The following is a 17,675-nucleotide window of genomic DNA, read 5'->3' as shown; positions in this document are numbered from 1 at the left end:
TCTATACTTTGCATACTATAGGCTATACAAAGCCATATTTAAAAGCACATATTTAAAAGCACGGGCTTTGAAGTTAGATGGATCTGAGTTTGATCAAGAATGTAGAATCACTAGCTATGATGTGGGGCAAGTTATTCAACTCTAAACTTCAAATTTTCTCACCTATAAAATATGGATAATATTAATATCTATGTCTGAGTTGAGATTAAATGAGACTGAATTTAAAGTACTAGCTGAATGCCTAACATGTAACATCTAATATTTAATATTACTATACATCCCCCATTATAGAGAGAGGGAACCATTCAAGGACAAATATTTCCTTTTAAATGAAATGAGACTACCGTACCTTTTAGGGTAAACTTTATTCAAATCTTCTGTCACGTTAGAATATTTCCAAATTCAAACAGAAATATTACATTTAATTAGACAAGGAAATGCTTCAAAAACAAAAATTCTGAAGGACTTAACTGCTAACAAAGCCATCCTCTTAAGTAACATTATAAACCTGTCATAAACCTATGTTTTTCCATTTTAATTTAAACACTATATCCAAAAGCTACCAAAACAATTTTTTGAAATGTGAAAAGAATGTGTTAGCAAATTGTTTTAGAAAATAAATCCTCTCCACTGATTAGAGACGTAAGTTATTTAAAAGGAGAGGAAAGAGCTGAGATCTCTATATACCACCATACCAAAATGAATATACTACACTGTTAAACTGAGACCTATTGAGCTTTAGGCAGATAGTTTTCGAAAATGATAGCTTCTTGTTGTTACATGCTCACGATTTTCTCAAATACTTCACTGATCAGGGCAAGATGCCACTTGTTTAAGAGCAGCTTCTGACTGGCCGCATCTATGGATCCCCAGTTAAATCTGCATCATCTCCAGATCCCTTTTCTAAAACAAGAGAAAAATCTCAAGTTGAGAAAAGAAACACAAAAACAAAATTCTTTATGTGGATACTACAACACATTTAATGTCTTTTAATAAAAGGGAGGGTTAGGTATTCAATTGCTATGGGGAATTATTCCTACAGAATTAATGAATTTTTAATATTTTGGTTCTCAAACTGCACCTATTATGAAAAGTTTCCCTAAAAGATTATGAAATTAGCATAGTTTCAATTTTAGTAGAGTAATGTTAACAAGGCTGATACCAACTAACTTCTTTTTGATTAGCATGTACTTTTCGCATAATACTAAAACCACCGAAAGTTGGTATCATTCTCAATGTGCCTCAATGCTAAGAACCAGGGTACTAATGAACAAGATCATGCAATAACTGATATTTCTATTAAATTTCAACAAATTTAATCTTATCATATAGGTGAATTAAAAATCCAGAAAGAAGTTCCAAGAGATTTAACACACATAGATTAGAATATGTGAGCTAATTAACACTATGAGAATCCTTTAATATATGCACTTATCAGACTCACAATTTTACTTTCAAGATTAATTCAAACAATACATTTCTTATGACATTTCAAGAAATCATCTTCTTGGTTATTTATCACCATAAGCACATTTAACAGATTTAGCTAAAGTTTATTTTTTTTCCTACTACTAACTTCCAAGGAAATGGATAAATCATTTTTATTCAGGACATTAGGGTAACAGTATCTTTAAGATTTGGCAATTCTGGGTGATATTGGCATTTTGTTTTAAAAACACAAGTTACCTTTTATTGAAGTATCATCTGATGACATGAAGTAAAGATCTTTTCCCACTGTTTGGAATATAGCCTAACGAAAGAAATCTTTAGATTACTACCAATTCATTATTATAATTACAAAACAAAACCAGAAAAAGGACCACAGATACATCAGGAAAAAGTCAAACAACAAAAGGTTTTCTATTAAAATGATGACCATTAGATTTTTTTTTAGTAAGGAATCATCTCATGGATATTTTTCATTCTGCAAATACTCATTTCTCTGGAATATCTCTCCTGGGGCATTCCACAAAGTAAAATACTCTTTACCCAATTTTTTATTCCCAAACCCTGACAACTATGGTGTTTGGTTCAGGTAGGAGGAACATCATTGTTCACGGGGCTGCTATTCAAACATATGATCCATGGTAAGCCACAGGTGTTTTATTAATGAGGGGGATATTTCTCCTGCATGCTTTTCAATAACTATAGCATTATGTGCATGCTTGATGGGATACAGGGATTATTAAGACATACGTATGGTGAAATGAAATAGCTCAGCTGAAGAAAAATATTCTAAAACGTAATCAGTTTGGTGATGGATAGTAGTGATGGTGGCACAATGTTGCTGTCACTGAATTGTACAGTGATTAAAATGGAACATTTTGTGTTGTATAAGTGGAACCAAAATAAAAGTTAAAAAATACATATGTATCAGAAACACTCCCAGATCTTAGTGACTTGACATGGCAAAAAAGTCAGGCATAATTTAGTACTTCACAAAATTCACACCTTAAGGAAACTAGCTCATTTGCAGATAGGAATCCTTATCTAAAAGCTTGCTCAGATTTGAGAAAAGGGTAATTTAAATCCCGTTAATAACCAAACCAAAAATGCTAAAGCCTTACACATAAGAAGTTTCTACAGACTTGTTAACTGGCTTAGTTAAAGCCAAAGGTAGTTGTGACTGTTATTATTTTTATGGCTACTTTAAATAGTACTAAAAGGGTCTCTCCCATTTGGCAGGTGTGGTAGTTTATGTGTGTGAGTGTGTGTATGTATGTATGTATGTACTTGACTGGGAACACTTTAAAGTTCATGGATGGAAAAGAACGTAAAAGAAAATGGCCATAATTATTGATGCTATAAAAGTGAAGCAGGCTATTATTTTTGAAAAGCAAACAAAAGGAGTTAATATAAAAAGGTGAAGAGAAACGTTCAATCTTTTCAGCACTGAAAAATTTCAGATGACCTAAATGTCCAACACTATGATAACTGGTTTAAATTATGGCGAATTAATGCCACACAATATTATGTGGCTATCGAGAATTGTTTATGGTCTTCTGGTGCTGTTCAGGATGGAGTAAGCTGACTACAGCCTTTCTCTTACACTGATTAAAACTAAAAATTCTGGATAGAATACAAAAAGCAATGGCCTGAGGACACAGAAAAGTAAAAAGAAACAGATTGAGGACCAAAGTAAACTTTGAATAACAACCCATAACAGGGTTGAGTTTCCTAAGTTTTCCTTTTTTTACTCCTTTGATTCTGGGTTTGACCCAAAGGTAGGCCAAACTGCAGAACTGCACAGCTGGGATGGACAGCCAAAATTCTGGAAGAAATTCTCTGTTTCTAGCCAGAGGATCAAGAAAAGGGGCCCGTGTATGTTTAGGGGGAGGGGAATGTGGTGGGAAATCCATTTCTTTTTTGTTTTTATCCTTTCTATTTTCTTCTGGCTCCACCCTGAGGGCAGCCCTGGTCAGTGCCTGAGGGCAGCAGTGGCAGTGCTGGCACCCACAAATCCAGAAGACCTGTCTCTCTGGCCAATGGAACTAGGACTTCTATTATCTGATGAGAATGCTGGGGAAAATTCCCATCATTTTTTCTCTCTTCTCTATCTGCTTCACCCCAAAGGCAGGCTCTGTGCAGGACAGCACAGAGGGAAATGAGAGAAATTTGCTCTCTAGCCAGAGAAACTGAAAAAAAGCGGTCCCTGAAATCTGGAAAAAGAAGACTCTTGGATCCAGAAAGTGTGAAGGAAATGTCAGATAGGAAAGAAAAAATTTGAACCTCTAATAGTGTATAGGAACTGATGAGTCCCAGGGTCATTTTGAGTTAATGCATATGTAGAACATAACAAAAGAAGTGACCACTGAAACATAATAAAAACACTACATGTGGTGGTTTGAAGCTAGATGTAACCCCAGAAAAACATGTTCTTAAATGTAATACATTCTTGTGAGTGTGGACCCACTGCAAGTAGGACCTTTTGATGAGACTACTTCAGTTAAGGTGTGTCCGACCTCATTCAGAATGGGTCTCAATCCTATTATTGGAGTCACTTATGAAAGAATGAAATTCAAACAGAATGAAAAAGTCTCAGGAAGGAAGAAGCTGAAATGGAACCCAGAAGAGAAGGAAGAGACCAGCAGTTGCCACCAAGAGCTTTGCCATGTGGCAGAGGAGCCAAGGATCTCCAGCAGGCCTTGATGACGCCTTGATTTGGACATTTTCCTAGCTTCAAGACTGTTAGCTAATAAATTCCCATTGTTTAAACCAACTCATTTCAATGGTATTTGCTGGGACAGTCTAAGAAACTGAAACACTGTCCAAATCCCACACTACACACTGGGTGGCTCATGTACTGGGCAGACCCAAAGAACATATCAAAAGTTTTGAAAACTAAATCAACTTTGAAACCACCAACCAAAGAAAGACAGACAGAACTTGTGATATGAACTTAACCAGGTTGATCATCTGCTAAAACAAAAATTTCAGCATTATCCAGAGGATTTTAACAAAGTATTACAACATAATATTGAAAATGTCATGATACAATCTAAAATTACTTGACATAAAAAGAACCAGGAAAATCAAACCATTTCTCAAGAAAAAAGACAATTTGCAGATACAAACCTTGAGATGACCAGATTTTGGAACTATCAAACAAATATTTTAAAGCAAGAAATTCAGGAAACACCCAACAGCATAAACTCAAATGCCCAGACACAATATACTGTCCTATGAAATTGACCATATAGTGTTAAACGAAGAACACAGAATACGAAACAGTAACAGTACGCAAAATGAAGTCAACTATGTCCATAATATAGAGATGATATATTTCATATAAATAAGAAAAATTACAAAAGAATAAACAAACTGCTAATCCTGTTTGTCTCAGAATGGGTGTTTTACAGGTGATTGTTACTTTCTCCTTTTTAACTCTGCCATGTTTCCCAGATTGTCTGCAAGAAACATATATATTTTTATCAGCTGTATGGGATCAAGGTCCCCTCTCAATTAGAGGTGGAATGGGCATCACCATCCCAGAATCCTCAGGATTGGGGAATAAAATATGAACTAGAGCGGACTTAATGGTATTCTACTCTAGACTTACTGATATTCTAGCAATGGAAGAAATTATATCATTGATGTGCAGACAGTGAGCACCGGAGGTGCTGAAGGCAGGGAGAGGGAAAAAGAGGTGTAATATGGGGGCATTTTTGGGACATGGAATTGTCCCAAATGACATTGCAATGACAGATACAGGTCATTATATATCCTGTCTTATGCTACAGAATTGAGTGGGAGAGAGTGTAAACCACAATGTAAACTATAATTCATGCTTAGTAGCAATGCTACAAATGTGTTCATCAATCGCAATGAATGCACCACACATAATGAAAGAAGTTGTTAATGTGGGAAAGGGTGGGAGGTGTGGAGCGTGGGGCATATGGGAATCCCTTGTAATTTTTTATGTAACATTTTGTATAATCTAAGTACCTTTTAAAAAATAAAAAAATATATAAAAAAAAATCAACACCAATTTTCAGTTTTTAAATCCTAAAGTGAAAATCAAGTAGTAAAACATGAATAACAAATTTTCTCAGTGTAAATCCAGAAACCTCTGTTTTTGTTTTTTTTTTTAATTGCTCTTCATTATTGTTGTTACAATACTCTTAATTTTTTCTAGCTTTTCCTTGACACAAGGACTTTGGAAATAGTTAAGTCACCTTTCAAAAAGGACAATGCTCTCATTATTAACTAATTATTTGATTCCATACCTCAGATGGACTCTTATCCAATTTGGGTATGCCGTTCCAGACATTTTCAGGGTTTACCAACTCCTCCATGCCATTCGAAAGGTTCAAAACCTACCAGAGAAAACAGAAAACAGAAACTGTAATAAAAATTGGCAGGTTGCAAAACCTGCAACTGATTTACGTTCCATAGAAATACTTTTTAAAATGAAATACTTTTAAAAGGTAAGGAAAACGACTTTATTACACTTCAGTCTTATGTTTCAACTCAATGGTACTTTAGTTCGGCAAACACACTGAGTATCTGGAGATCAAAGATGGATAAAATATAGATCGTACCTCAAGAAATTAAAATCTAGTGGAGAAAAAGACCTCCAAGTAGATAATTACAATGTAGTAAGTACATGCTTCTGTAGGACAAGGTCTAGGAATATAATAGAGGTGCAATGCTTTTGTTGGTGGGGCTCAGGGGGGCAGAGATGGGGAGATTTAGAAAATAATGTCAGTAAACGCTTCCTGGAAGAGGCAAGCGCTGAACTAAAACTTTAAAGGTAAGTGGGAATTATCCAGTTTGGGAATGGGATTGAATTACATTATTAAAGGCATGGAAGCAGCCAAGAAAAATGGTATTTATAAGAGGACTCAAACAGTTTGATGTCTAATATAAAGTACAAAACAGAATAGAATAAGAGAAGTACATGAAGGCTTAATCCTAGAGGACCTCCTATATAATGTAAATGAGTATAATTTTTATATTGCAAACCAGAAGGTCTCAAATTTTAATGGCATAAGAATGTATATTCTTGGATGCTACCCCAGAAATTCAGATTCAGCACATCAGGGTGAGGGCCAAAAGTCTGCAATTTAAGAAACACACCAGGGAAGCAGATTTGGCTCAACTGATAAGAGCATCTGCCTTCCATATGGGGGGTCAAACCCAGGGCCTCCTGACCCATGTGGTGAGCTGGTGCATGCGCAGTGCTGGTGCATGCAAGGAGTGCTGTGCCACACAAGGGTGTCCCCTGCATAGGGTTGCCCCATGTGCAAGGAGTACACCCTGCAAGGAGAGCTGCCACATGCAAAAAAAGTACAGCCTGCCCAGGAGTGGCGCTGCACACATGGAGAGCTGAAGCAGCAAGATGACACAACAAAAAAGCACAGATTCCCAGTGCCCTGAACAAGAATGCAAGTGGACACAGAAGAACATACAGCGAATGGACAACAGACAATGCGGGGAAGGGGAGAGAAATAAATAAAATAATAAATCTTTAAAAAGAAAAAAAGAAACACACCAGGTGATTCTGATGCAGGTGGTTTTCAAATTACAGGAGAAACACAACCAACTGGAAGTCTCTGAAAAGTTTTACACACAGGCAGGATGTAGTCAGATTTGCATGTGACAAACTTAACACTGGAAGTATGGGGAATCAATTGAAGGAAGACTTGAGGAAGTAAACGAAATAACATGATCAGAATAATCCAGTTGTGAAATGAGGGACTCAACTAAAGAAGGGGATTAAGGGAAAAATGTTTTAACTAAGATAAAAAGTGTAAAGGGTGGGACTTGGTGACGACGGGATTTCAGGGGTAAAGGGGATGAAAGAGCCGGATAATATTTATTGTTAGTGTGCTTATACATGAACTTTTAAAATGGATGTTTGTACTATATCAAATTACCTAGGAGAATGAACAGATAAGTATCTGTTTGATTGTATCCTCTGGTCTAAAAGAGTTTGGTAAAAATTTCTCAACAGTCTGCAAGCATGTTTTGAGATAAAGTATGTAAACTTCACTTACCCTTGTGCCTTCTTCAGCTATTTCCAAAATCTCACACTTAGACCACGTGTTTCTTAGACCTGACCACATGACACATTTGGAACCAACAGCAAATCCTTTCAGAGTATAGGCGTTCTCTAGTTGAACTGTTAAATGGAATAGTGTGATGACTCCAGAATGTATACCTCTTAATTATCCCTTAATGCTAGATACACAAGCAAATCATTTTACTAATCTGCATTTACTATTCCTGTGTAACCAAGTTCATGTAATTAATACACCGATATATGTTCTAAATATGTCCCCTTTCCTCCTCATTTTAAATCTGTCTAGTGCCCCCTCTCACCATATAATCCCTTACCACTTCCTTAAAATAAAAAACACCACCATTATGAGGATGTAAACCTGTTTCTAACACTGAAAATCACTACTTAAAGCTGGGACTGTTACTACAAGTGGTGTGGTCTATAGTTCTAACAGCCATTCCTATAATGAAGATATTATATTGAAAAAGGAGAGTAAGTGGGCAGATAGTCTTATCACAAAACTATTCTTTATTACGAAAATGTGGCAACTAAAATATTTTGAAATGGGATTGACATGCAGGATTTAATACTGTACAAGAGTATCATTTCCACTTAGTTTTAAAAATTACATATAGACAGACATATACAGAGTGGAGAAAGGCAACGTGAAGGAAGTATGCCACAGTGTTAACAGTGGTCATTTCCTGGTGCTAGGATTATGATCATTTTCATTCTCCTTATTCTATTGCTTTTCTGTATTTTGTACAATGGTTCAAATTTAATAATATAAAAACTGACACTTAAAAAGTCTAATATTGATTATTTTAAAAACAGTAAGTTGGCTATTTAATGTAACTTCTAAATCTATTTTAAGAAACAAAGAAAATAGTAGTAGGAATAACATAAAGTTAATGATAATGCATGTTTTTGAAGCTTTCCTCCTTGCTATTAACTTTTTTTGGCTAATGCAAGCTCCCCAAGTCCCCCTCCCCCCTTAAGAGTTTCTCAATGAATGGCAAGAAAAATGCATGAAATAAAACAAATTTGAAAAATCTGTTAAAATAATCCCTATTTAAAATTTGTGCTCACAGTAATGCTTGGCAAGGAAACACTTGTTTTAACTTACAAAAAAAAAATAACCTCTTCATTTTAAAGGTGATTAATTTACATTTTAAATATGATGATCTTTTGGAGCCTTAGAGTTGAATCATTCTATTTTTAAATACAAAATTAATAATTCAGCATTCAAAGTTTTATTTTACATTGACTTCAGAATATCTTTTCCCTGTGCTTAAAACTCTCTTCATAAAATCCAGATCTTATTTGATTTAATCTTTCCCCAAGAAAACTAATTTAAAAATCACATAAGAAATATTTTAAGACAAATAGGTATTTTTGAAAGACACTAGGCTAAACCTAAATAAAAGTGAGAGAAAAAATCGCATACCTGAGACATGATCTGGTAAGGCATTATTGTGTTTCCTTGCATCCTTAGATTCTTCTTCAGAGAACGAAGGGGTCGATGATATGGCAGCCCTTTTATATTCTGTAAATTCTTCTTTATGTACATTCATTTCAGTCTGCATTTGGGGACCACAATTGTTTCCATGTAGGAGCAATGGTATTGTGTGTTGGTCATCAAAACACTCCATACAACTTGACTTTCTGGTGTCCTCAGAGCACTTGGATTCCTGGGCTTTCTGACTAACTGTTAAAGACAAAGGATTTACTTTGTCATCCAGTGACAGCTGAGCTGTAGGTAGTTCTAGTTCTGGCTGTTTCTCGACTTCACAGTTGAGTGGAAGCTGCACTGTAAATGGTTCCAGGGTGGCCTTTGTATCACAGCTTTGGGAGAGTAGCACAATAGGTGGCACCAGGCCTGGCTCTTCTTTTCCTTCATCCCCAACTAGAGAAAGCTGTAATTCAGTGGATTCTAGTTCTAAAAATTCTTTTGATTCATCATCAGGAGAAAGTGGGACCTCAAGTGAATTCAGTTCTAATATCTCCTTAGTTTCATTCGCATGTGGTTTCAGTTCTAATATCTCCTTTGTTTCATTAGCAGGTGGTAATGATGTATTAAATCCTGGAATTAGATACTTATCATCAAATGTTGCTTTGTCAATCAAATCACAGTCTACTTTACCATGTAGTATCTCAGTATCAACTTTATCTTTGCATGGGTTTTCAAATATGTTATCAGTTTCAGGGTCATAGAATTTACTTATTTTGGTTTCAATGTTTAAATCTTTTTCAATTCCTTCAGAGAGCTCTTCTGCTTGTGATTCCACAAAAAGTGTTTTATTTTGTACAGTTTTGTTACTTTGTATCTTAAGTCCAACATCAGGACTGGGGGACCTAAGGGCCATCTCCAGACCATTTCTTTCACGGAGCAGATCACTGTTAGGAATACCAAAATATTTCCTCATTTTTTCATTAATACTTTCACCTTTGCTTTTCAAGTCAACAATGGCTAAAGGAATATCACAAACATCCCTTTTGATGTCTAATATTGTTACTTCCAACACATCTTCTGTTACTATTTCATAAAAGTAGTCATTTCCCTCTGGAGGGCACACACCTTCTGAAATATTAAATCCTGACAGGCAACATGGAAAGGCTTGCATGGGAACCAATAGAAGTTCAGAAGGAATACTCCAGAGAGCTTCTGGGTCCACACAGTCTTCAATGTTTCCAAAGTCCACAAGCCTGACAGAAACAAGAAAATCTTCACAAATATTAGTGATAAGTGCCCTATAATAGTGTCCATCTTCTCTATATCTCACTATGCATGGATCTCCAATATAAGGACATGGGATACAACTTCTCCCATCTGTTACTTGTTCTCCAGCAGTTTGTACTTCCACTTCTAAACATTGAAGTTTCTCGGTATCAGCAAACTGACACCAAAAATATTCTGGTCCATCTATCACAGTGGCATAAGCGCTTACCATCTTCATTTTGGGATCATACCAGTTAAGAAACACTGAAGTGTCAATGACTTCTTTGTCAGCAGACTTTGAACAGGTTCCTTTAATTATTTGGGTAGAAAGCTCTATTTGAGATTTTTCTCTGAAATCATACCTGCTAATCATATCTTCTGCTATGATCCCATGTTCATCAGCAAGAATAACTTCCCATTTGTCTTGAAATTTAACAAATTCACATCTTATTTGAGTCTCATCTGTCCTTTGGGAAAAGTAATGCATCATTTCCTTACAGTTTATAATCTCAGGAACCCAAAGTCCCCTTAATGAACAATGAATGCACAACCCTGGCAGTAGCGCATTAATTAGGTCAAGCTTACCTATTTTGTCAGTATGGACAACAGAAACATTGCCATAATCTATAAACTGTACAGAGAGAAAGTCATTCGATTGTGGCTCCTTGACCACAGCACGATACCATAAACTGTCTTCTGGAAAAATGGCACATATCACATCTCCTCTTTGCAAAGATGGACCTGCATAGGATTTAGGCCTTGTTCTAACATCGTTTAATCTCTCTGAAAGACAACTAATTTCAGCTTCATCTTCCATTAGTTGAACATAAAAGTCTGAAGGGTCATTTATGTGAGAAACATATACAGTTGTTTTAAAGCCAGGCATTATAGTCTTCTGAGGGAATTCACAGAATTTAAGAGGCAAATCTTTGTTATGTTCTCTTTTCCTCTCTGAAACTGTGATTTCAAGTTTTGTGGCTTTCAAAGGTGGCTCAGTGAAAACATCTTCCATTTCTGTTAATGGAGAAATTTTGTTATTTTTATTTTCCACAGGGTCCTGATATTGAGTGGCTAAGTTTGTCTTTGTTGAAGTTCGTAAAAGTTGGGATTCCTTACATGCTGAGGTAATCTTAGATTTGCATGATTCTCCCAAGACCTCTGTATTGTTTAATTTGTTCTCCACTGGTTTACTTAAATACTCTGTAGGTGACAAGTTCATAACTTCTTTTTTTCCTTCAGGAGTTTCAGTTGTAGAGAGAATTGCCTTACTTTCTTTTTTTCTTGCCCCACCTTTGTAACCAAGTAACCCTAACTTCTCATTAATACTAGCATTAATTTGACTGCTTTCATCATATAGTTCTATAATCAGCCGTCCATCTGGATCTTTTGAAACAACCAAGGCCTTCAATGACTTATCTAAAATTGTCTCCTGAAACCATGCTGTGACTTCTTCCGGTATATGAGTAGGAATATCAGATAATGAACATTTAACAGCTTGCATGGGCAAAAGCAAGACATCATATGCATCACTAGGTATTGGAAGTAGATCATTTTTTACTACGTAAACATCCCCAAAATCCACAAAGAAGACTCTGTTTGGTTCTTTTTCTATTACTATCCCCCTGTACCAGTTTCCATCAGTATATTTGGCAAGGCACAAAGTTCCAGGGATCAAGGGAAACGTTTTTAAATTCATCAATACTTTACTTAATTGTGCAATATTACATGACAACTGTTCCAAAATGCTTGCATTTCTAGCCAACTGGCAATAAAATGTCCAAGGGTCATCAACATGTGTTACATACACTGACTCTTCACTTCCAATTTTCATATCATGTGTAGAATAGTAAAAGGAATGTAGCCGAACAGATGGCTCAAGTGGCTTCTGAAATTCTACTGGCCTTGCAAGTCTCTTTTCTACCAAAAAATGGCAGGCACTCTGAAAGGGTGTTAGCAAATCCACAACATTAAACAATTCTTCATCGCCTATTGATGCCAAAGCAAATATTGTGCATTTTAATTCTAGGTTGTGTTCCCATGCATTATCTACAAATTCACTAAAAGCTTGTGTTGCCTTTTCATCCCAAGCAAAGGGATTCTGACCCGTTGGTTGAATTAAATTGTAAAGACTACACCTAAAAGCCTGGGCCTTAACCTCGAGAAATTCTTCACTAATTGAATAAATATTCTTCACTGATATCAAATCTTTGTCTCCATAATCTACAAATGTTACTTCGACATACTCTGCAAATTGTGCCCCAGTAATCAAAGCCCTGGACCATTTTCCATCTACTGTTCGTTTTGCCAAACAAGCAGGGGTTGTACCCTGAAAAGGAGTTGCTGAATTTTTGCAATAGTCTTGAATATTACACATTAGAGTTCTAAATGCTTGTATGTTCCTGATCAGTTGGCACCAGAAACAGCCAGGGTTTTCAACATAAGATACTTTGACTTCTACTGTACTCCCAACTTCTAACCTTCCTTTACAAGTAGAGCCTGGCTTAGTTTCCAAGAAATTCTGTGTAAGATAAGAATAAACAGATTTTTTTTCCTCTTTTTCCTGCACAACTAGTCCAGGTAAAATATTTGTAACAAATGTTGTGTCACTCAAAGCTTCTAAGACAGAGGCTGTTTTAATGTCTCTCTTGGTTTTCTGTTCTTCTACTTTCTTGGCAGAAAGTATTTTATTATTCTCTGCAGTAAAATGGTTTGAAACATGCCCCGGGGAGTGGGCACTTATGGGGATAGTCTCCTTTGTTTCAAATTCCTGATACTTGGCATATCCAGCTTGTGCAATTACCTTACTGATGTTTTCTTCTGCTGTTCTTGATTCATCAAGAATCTCAATAACATATTGATGATCCTTCTTATCAAGAACATGGATAACTAATTCTTTGTGGAGCACAGTCTTTTTAAAAAAGGAAATTGCCTCCTGGCTCCAACTTTTTCCCAAAGGCCAAATATCAGCTAAGGTGCATCTCAGAGCCAATATTGGTAGCTGCCTAAACTGAGGAAGCAGCATCCTAACGTCATACCAGTCCACATTTTCTGAATTGCCTCGGTCAACTAAGAAGACATCCACACTTTTGTCATCCAATCTGGTGACTATGGCCCGATAATAGCCATTATCTTTCCATTTGACACAGCAAAGATCATCAGGTTCAGGTTTCAAAACTACACCATCCAGCTTACTGGCTGAGGAATAGAAACTGCACATTCTCCTCAACAGTTTATTGAAGGTGCCGTTGTGTTTCCTCAACCTAATCCAAAATTCTGAAGGACTTTTAACAAACTCTACCTGAGCATCATAAAAGGCATTAATCTTTAGCCTGATAGACCTTAAGGTTGGCAGTGAAATCTCTTCATCCAGCTCTTCAGCAGGAGACTGCCACTGAAGAGCTGTTTCTGGTTCTTCTTCCTCCTCCTCCTCCTCCTCCTCTATTCCCTGGCTCTGAAGGAATCTGTCAGCCAAGCAACACGACTGGACTCCAAACACACAGTTAAGATTAACCCCATCTTCTCCATAGAGGGTGACATAATACACATGCTCAAAAGAACAATAAAATTCAATCTTTGCATTCAGTGCCTGGCCCAGTATCAGTGCCTTCAGATCGCCGACTTGTGACCGAGACCAGCCTCTTCCACCGTCCCAGAGTCCATACAAAGCACAAGGGTAGGTCACCACAGGCATTCGGAAATATTCAGGCAGCAAGTACCGAAGGCTACTACAACTCACTAACTCCTTCCTTCCATAGTCTATGTGAAGCACCTGGGCACAGCGCTGCGGCCGAAAAGTCTCAAGCAAGAGCGCCCTGTACCAATGTCCGTCCAATCCACAGGATGCACATGGAGAACCCGGTTTGTCTGGGCTCTCCTCCCTCTCTTCCCGGCTAGCACAGGTGGACTTCTCATCCCCTGTCCCCGTGGAACCCTGGTATACCTGGGCCATGCTCTCGGACAGGCGTCGAATCTCCTGCGAGAGGCTCCGGAGCTGACAGTGAATGCGGTGAGGATGGCACACTTGCGTTACCACTACGGGTTCCGTCACGCCCAGTTGCAGCTGGGGAAAGAAGTAATCCAGGCCAGGCTGCTCTTGCTTGGGCGGGACACGCGGGAGAACTGGGGCCCCGGGGCCCATGCCGGCCGTGGCCGCCGACAGGTGGCGCTTGAGCAGCGAGCGGAAGAGGCTGTCGGGCACCTGCCGCGCCAGGCCGAGCTCCTGCATCTGCTGGAACAAAGCCGGCACCTCCAGAAGCACCAGGCGATGCGTGAGCAGCACGTCCAGCACCCGCCCGTGCACCTCCTTGCCCTGCAGGTTGCTAAGGAAGTCCACGGCGCCCGGCGGCCAATGCTGCGGCTCGCCCCCGCCCGCGCCGCCGCCGCCCGCCGGCACCAGGCCCGCCAGCACGCAGCCCAGCACCTCCGACGGCAGGTGGAAGAACTCGCTGCGCCCCGGCGCCAGCGAGCCCGCGCCCGCCGTGATGGTGCGGCCCTCGTCCAGCAGGAAGACGCGGCTGTCCTGCGCCTGCCGGCTGACGACGCGGCAGCGGTGCCACATGAGCCCCACCTGCACCAGGCACAGCTCGCCCGGGGACGCGGAGGCGCCGCCCAGCGCCCACGGCCCGCGCGTGGCCGCCGTCTCCTGGATCTCTCGGCCCAGCCGCACGTACTCGTCCCGCCGCTCGCCCACCAGCCCCCAGAGCTGCACCGGGATCACCTCGGGGTGCACGTCGATGAAGGACACCCGCAGGGCCAGCGAGGCCCCCGGCGTCGGCAGCCCGGCTGTCGAGCACATCTCCCGGGCGCGCCGCCGACGCGGGTAACCGAGCGGTCAGGGCCGCGAAGCCCCGGCGCTTCAGGAAGCCAAGCGCGACCCAACCGAGCGCAAAAACACGGAGGCGGTGGGAAGACAGCGTGGCGGAGGGCCCCCTAGCCCGCGAGCCGGACGCCGGACCTCCCTGACATTCGACGACTGGTAAGAGCCGGCGGCCCGACCAACTGCCCACGGTTGAGCTGCAGCTCAGGCATTTCCCGCTTCCGGCGGCCCCGCTTCCGGCCGCGGGCTGCGGGCAGGCCCTGCCAGGGGGCTGGAAGGGAGCCCGGCCGGAAGCGGAAGCGGCGGGCTGGCGGCCGAGGGGTGGGGAGGTGGGTAAGGGGCTGATTCGGGAGACGTTCAGGAGGCTGTGAGGTGGAGAGTGTGCAAGGTGAAGGTTTGGCTTTGGGGCTGTCTTGAGGGTCAGACGGAAAAGTTATATCCCTTTCCACCATTCGATTAATAGTTTTTGAGCGCTGTGTGCCTGGCATGGTGCTAGTCATTGGAGTTCCCCATGAGAAAAGGAACGAAAAACGGAGGCCTCAACGGCTGGTTACCAAGCCTTAGGCCCTGAGGCGCCCCAGCCAGCCTGCAGGGAGCGACCTCCAGCAGTCCTTCGTCCTTGACTGAGACAGTGAGATGCGCAGGCGCCCCACGAGGTGTTGGTGGGGGCGGTTTGTGCAGAATGTACTCCTGGTGTTGCGCAAATTGCCTAACCTCTATTCTTTATGAAACTTTTAACGCGTCTGAATTGACAGACTTGTTAAGAGAGTTGGAACAAAATATGAGAACATATGGAGATTGCTAAATGTTTCCTCCCCCCTTGATTAACCCTCTATGGGTTTTGTTTGCCTAACCCTGGAACTGACCTTGAAGGTAGAGAGGTGCGTCCTTACTCTCAACTTATTCACAGAGCTAACACCGAAATGGACTCATGAAAGGAGCTAAAGAGGAATGAATAAATATTACTTCAAACCCTTACTCTATTACGTAAAACAGGATTTCTTCTTTGGACTTTTGTCCTTTAAATTCTTAAAAGACTTCATCGCAAACTGAATTCACTAATTCTTAATAAAAACTGGCTTTATAAAGTGGCAGTTCCCCCCATATTACAAATATTGGAGTGGATTTCCTTACATTAGAATGACTACTTTGAGGCATTAATAACGTTGTGAATCCTTGGATCCCAGTAAGTGCTCAGCAAAATAGCCCAGTGAATGACTCAAAGCTCTTTTAAGTCTTCCCCATGACTACCTGAGGTGATTACTTCCTCCACATTTCCTTGAACTTACTTCTAGAACACCTATCAGACTGCAACATACTTTTGATACTTTTCACTTCTGCTAAATTGAGTGCTCCTTGAGAGAAGGAATGGTGTCTTTTCCATTTCTGTGTCCTCAGCACCAAGTAGATAGCCTGGCTCAAACTGGGTGACTTTGGGTTAATTGAAGGAGTGAGTGAGAAGTTATCAAGCTCCACCAAGACAGGCATACATTACCTTAGTTCTACCTATTGGATTACCTCAGGACAAGGTAGTGGTACCTGATTTCAGTTAGGTTCTTTGACTGTGCTGGAGAAATGAATTTCAAGAGCACCTCAGGTGAGTTAGGCCAGTAATTTATTCAGGTAGGGAGGGAAGAGAAATGGGAGAAAATAACAGAGCAGGGGGCCCAAGTAGAGAGGAAGGGGTGAAAGTGATAAAGAGGGCTGATTTATAGGCTACAATTCCCCATTATAGGTCATAAATGCCCAGGTTTTACTTGTGTAGTGATCCAAGCAGGGTAGAAGCAGCTGGAGCCGAGGTCCAGAGGCAAGAGAGCAGGACAGAGAGAACTCAGGCCCTGCACCGCTTTTTAAACTGCTGATTATTCCACCCCTATGCTAATGGCAGGGGAGGAGTTCCAGCTGGTTACCACCTTAATTGCTTATTTCCCCCATCAATCTCCCAGGAGGGCCCAGTGATAAAGTCCTTGGGGGGAATATCTGAGGCTACTCCTGATTCTGGAGGAAGTCTTCTGAGTGGCAGAATCTGGGGAGAGGGTCTTCCAGCAGCCACTTGGGATTGCTGTTGTCCACATGGACTCTCTGCCAGGTTCCAGATCCATCTATTAATTCCCAGTCTTATTGGGCTGCTTCATTAGGAAGGGAGCAGCAACTAGGTAAACAGTGATTTTACAGTATTTTCAAGTTATGGTGATAACAAGCAAAAGTGGGCTCTTTTCTCATGCTGCATCTTTAAAGCCAATTTCTGAGACACCGGGATTTCAAAGAGAGAAAAAGTTTATTTGGTTATGCAAGCAAAGATCAGTTGCCTTAGATGGCCCCCAAAATGCCTCTCTGATCTGCAGAAATTCTAATATAACACAGAGTACTAATGAATAATTGGGGTGGAGCTGGACAGTTTCAGTTTCCTTCATTAATAAACATTAAAGGGTTGAACAAGCTAGGGGTGGACCCCCAACCAGGGGGAGTTACAAAGTTACAATTATTTTCAGAGATCAAAGTTCTGAGATAGAAAGTACAGAGTAGAGGTCAGTCACAAGGCTTTCCACATGGATATTAAATGGTGGAGGGTGGAGTGGTTACCATCCCAGTAGTAAGCATACCCAAGGGTGAGCTCAATCTAGAATTGCCATCAC

At 40.3% G+C, this 17,675-nt stretch overlaps 1 protein-coding gene across 1 annotated transcript; it reads right to left on the bottom strand.

Moving 5' to 3' along the window:
- Nucleotides 1–346: 346 nt before the first annotated feature.
- TDRD6 (tudor domain containing 6) lies at nucleotides 347–15,103 on the bottom strand. The gene is made up of 5 exons (XM_058306831.2): nucleotides 8,952–15,103; nucleotides 7,500–7,624; nucleotides 5,727–5,816; nucleotides 1,687–1,750; nucleotides 347–903 (listed from the first exon to the last, which is right to left on the bottom strand). Exons 1-5 carry the CDS (start codon nucleotides 15,016–15,018, stop codon nucleotides 860–862), a joined length of 6,390 nt encoding a protein of 2,129 aa, XP_058162814.1. The 5' UTR covers nucleotides 15,019–15,103; the 3' UTR covers nucleotides 347–859.
- Between the last annotated feature and the right edge of the window lie 2,572 nt (nucleotides 15,104–17,675).

The sequence above is a fragment of the Dasypus novemcinctus genome, chromosome 11 (genome assembly GCF_030445035.2).
Source record: "Dasypus novemcinctus isolate mDasNov1 chromosome 11, mDasNov1.1.hap2, whole genome shotgun sequence".
Taxonomy (NCBI): Eukaryota; Metazoa; Chordata; class Mammalia; order Cingulata; family Dasypodidae; genus Dasypus; species Dasypus novemcinctus.
This window is presented reverse-complemented; position numbering and strand designations above follow the sequence as displayed.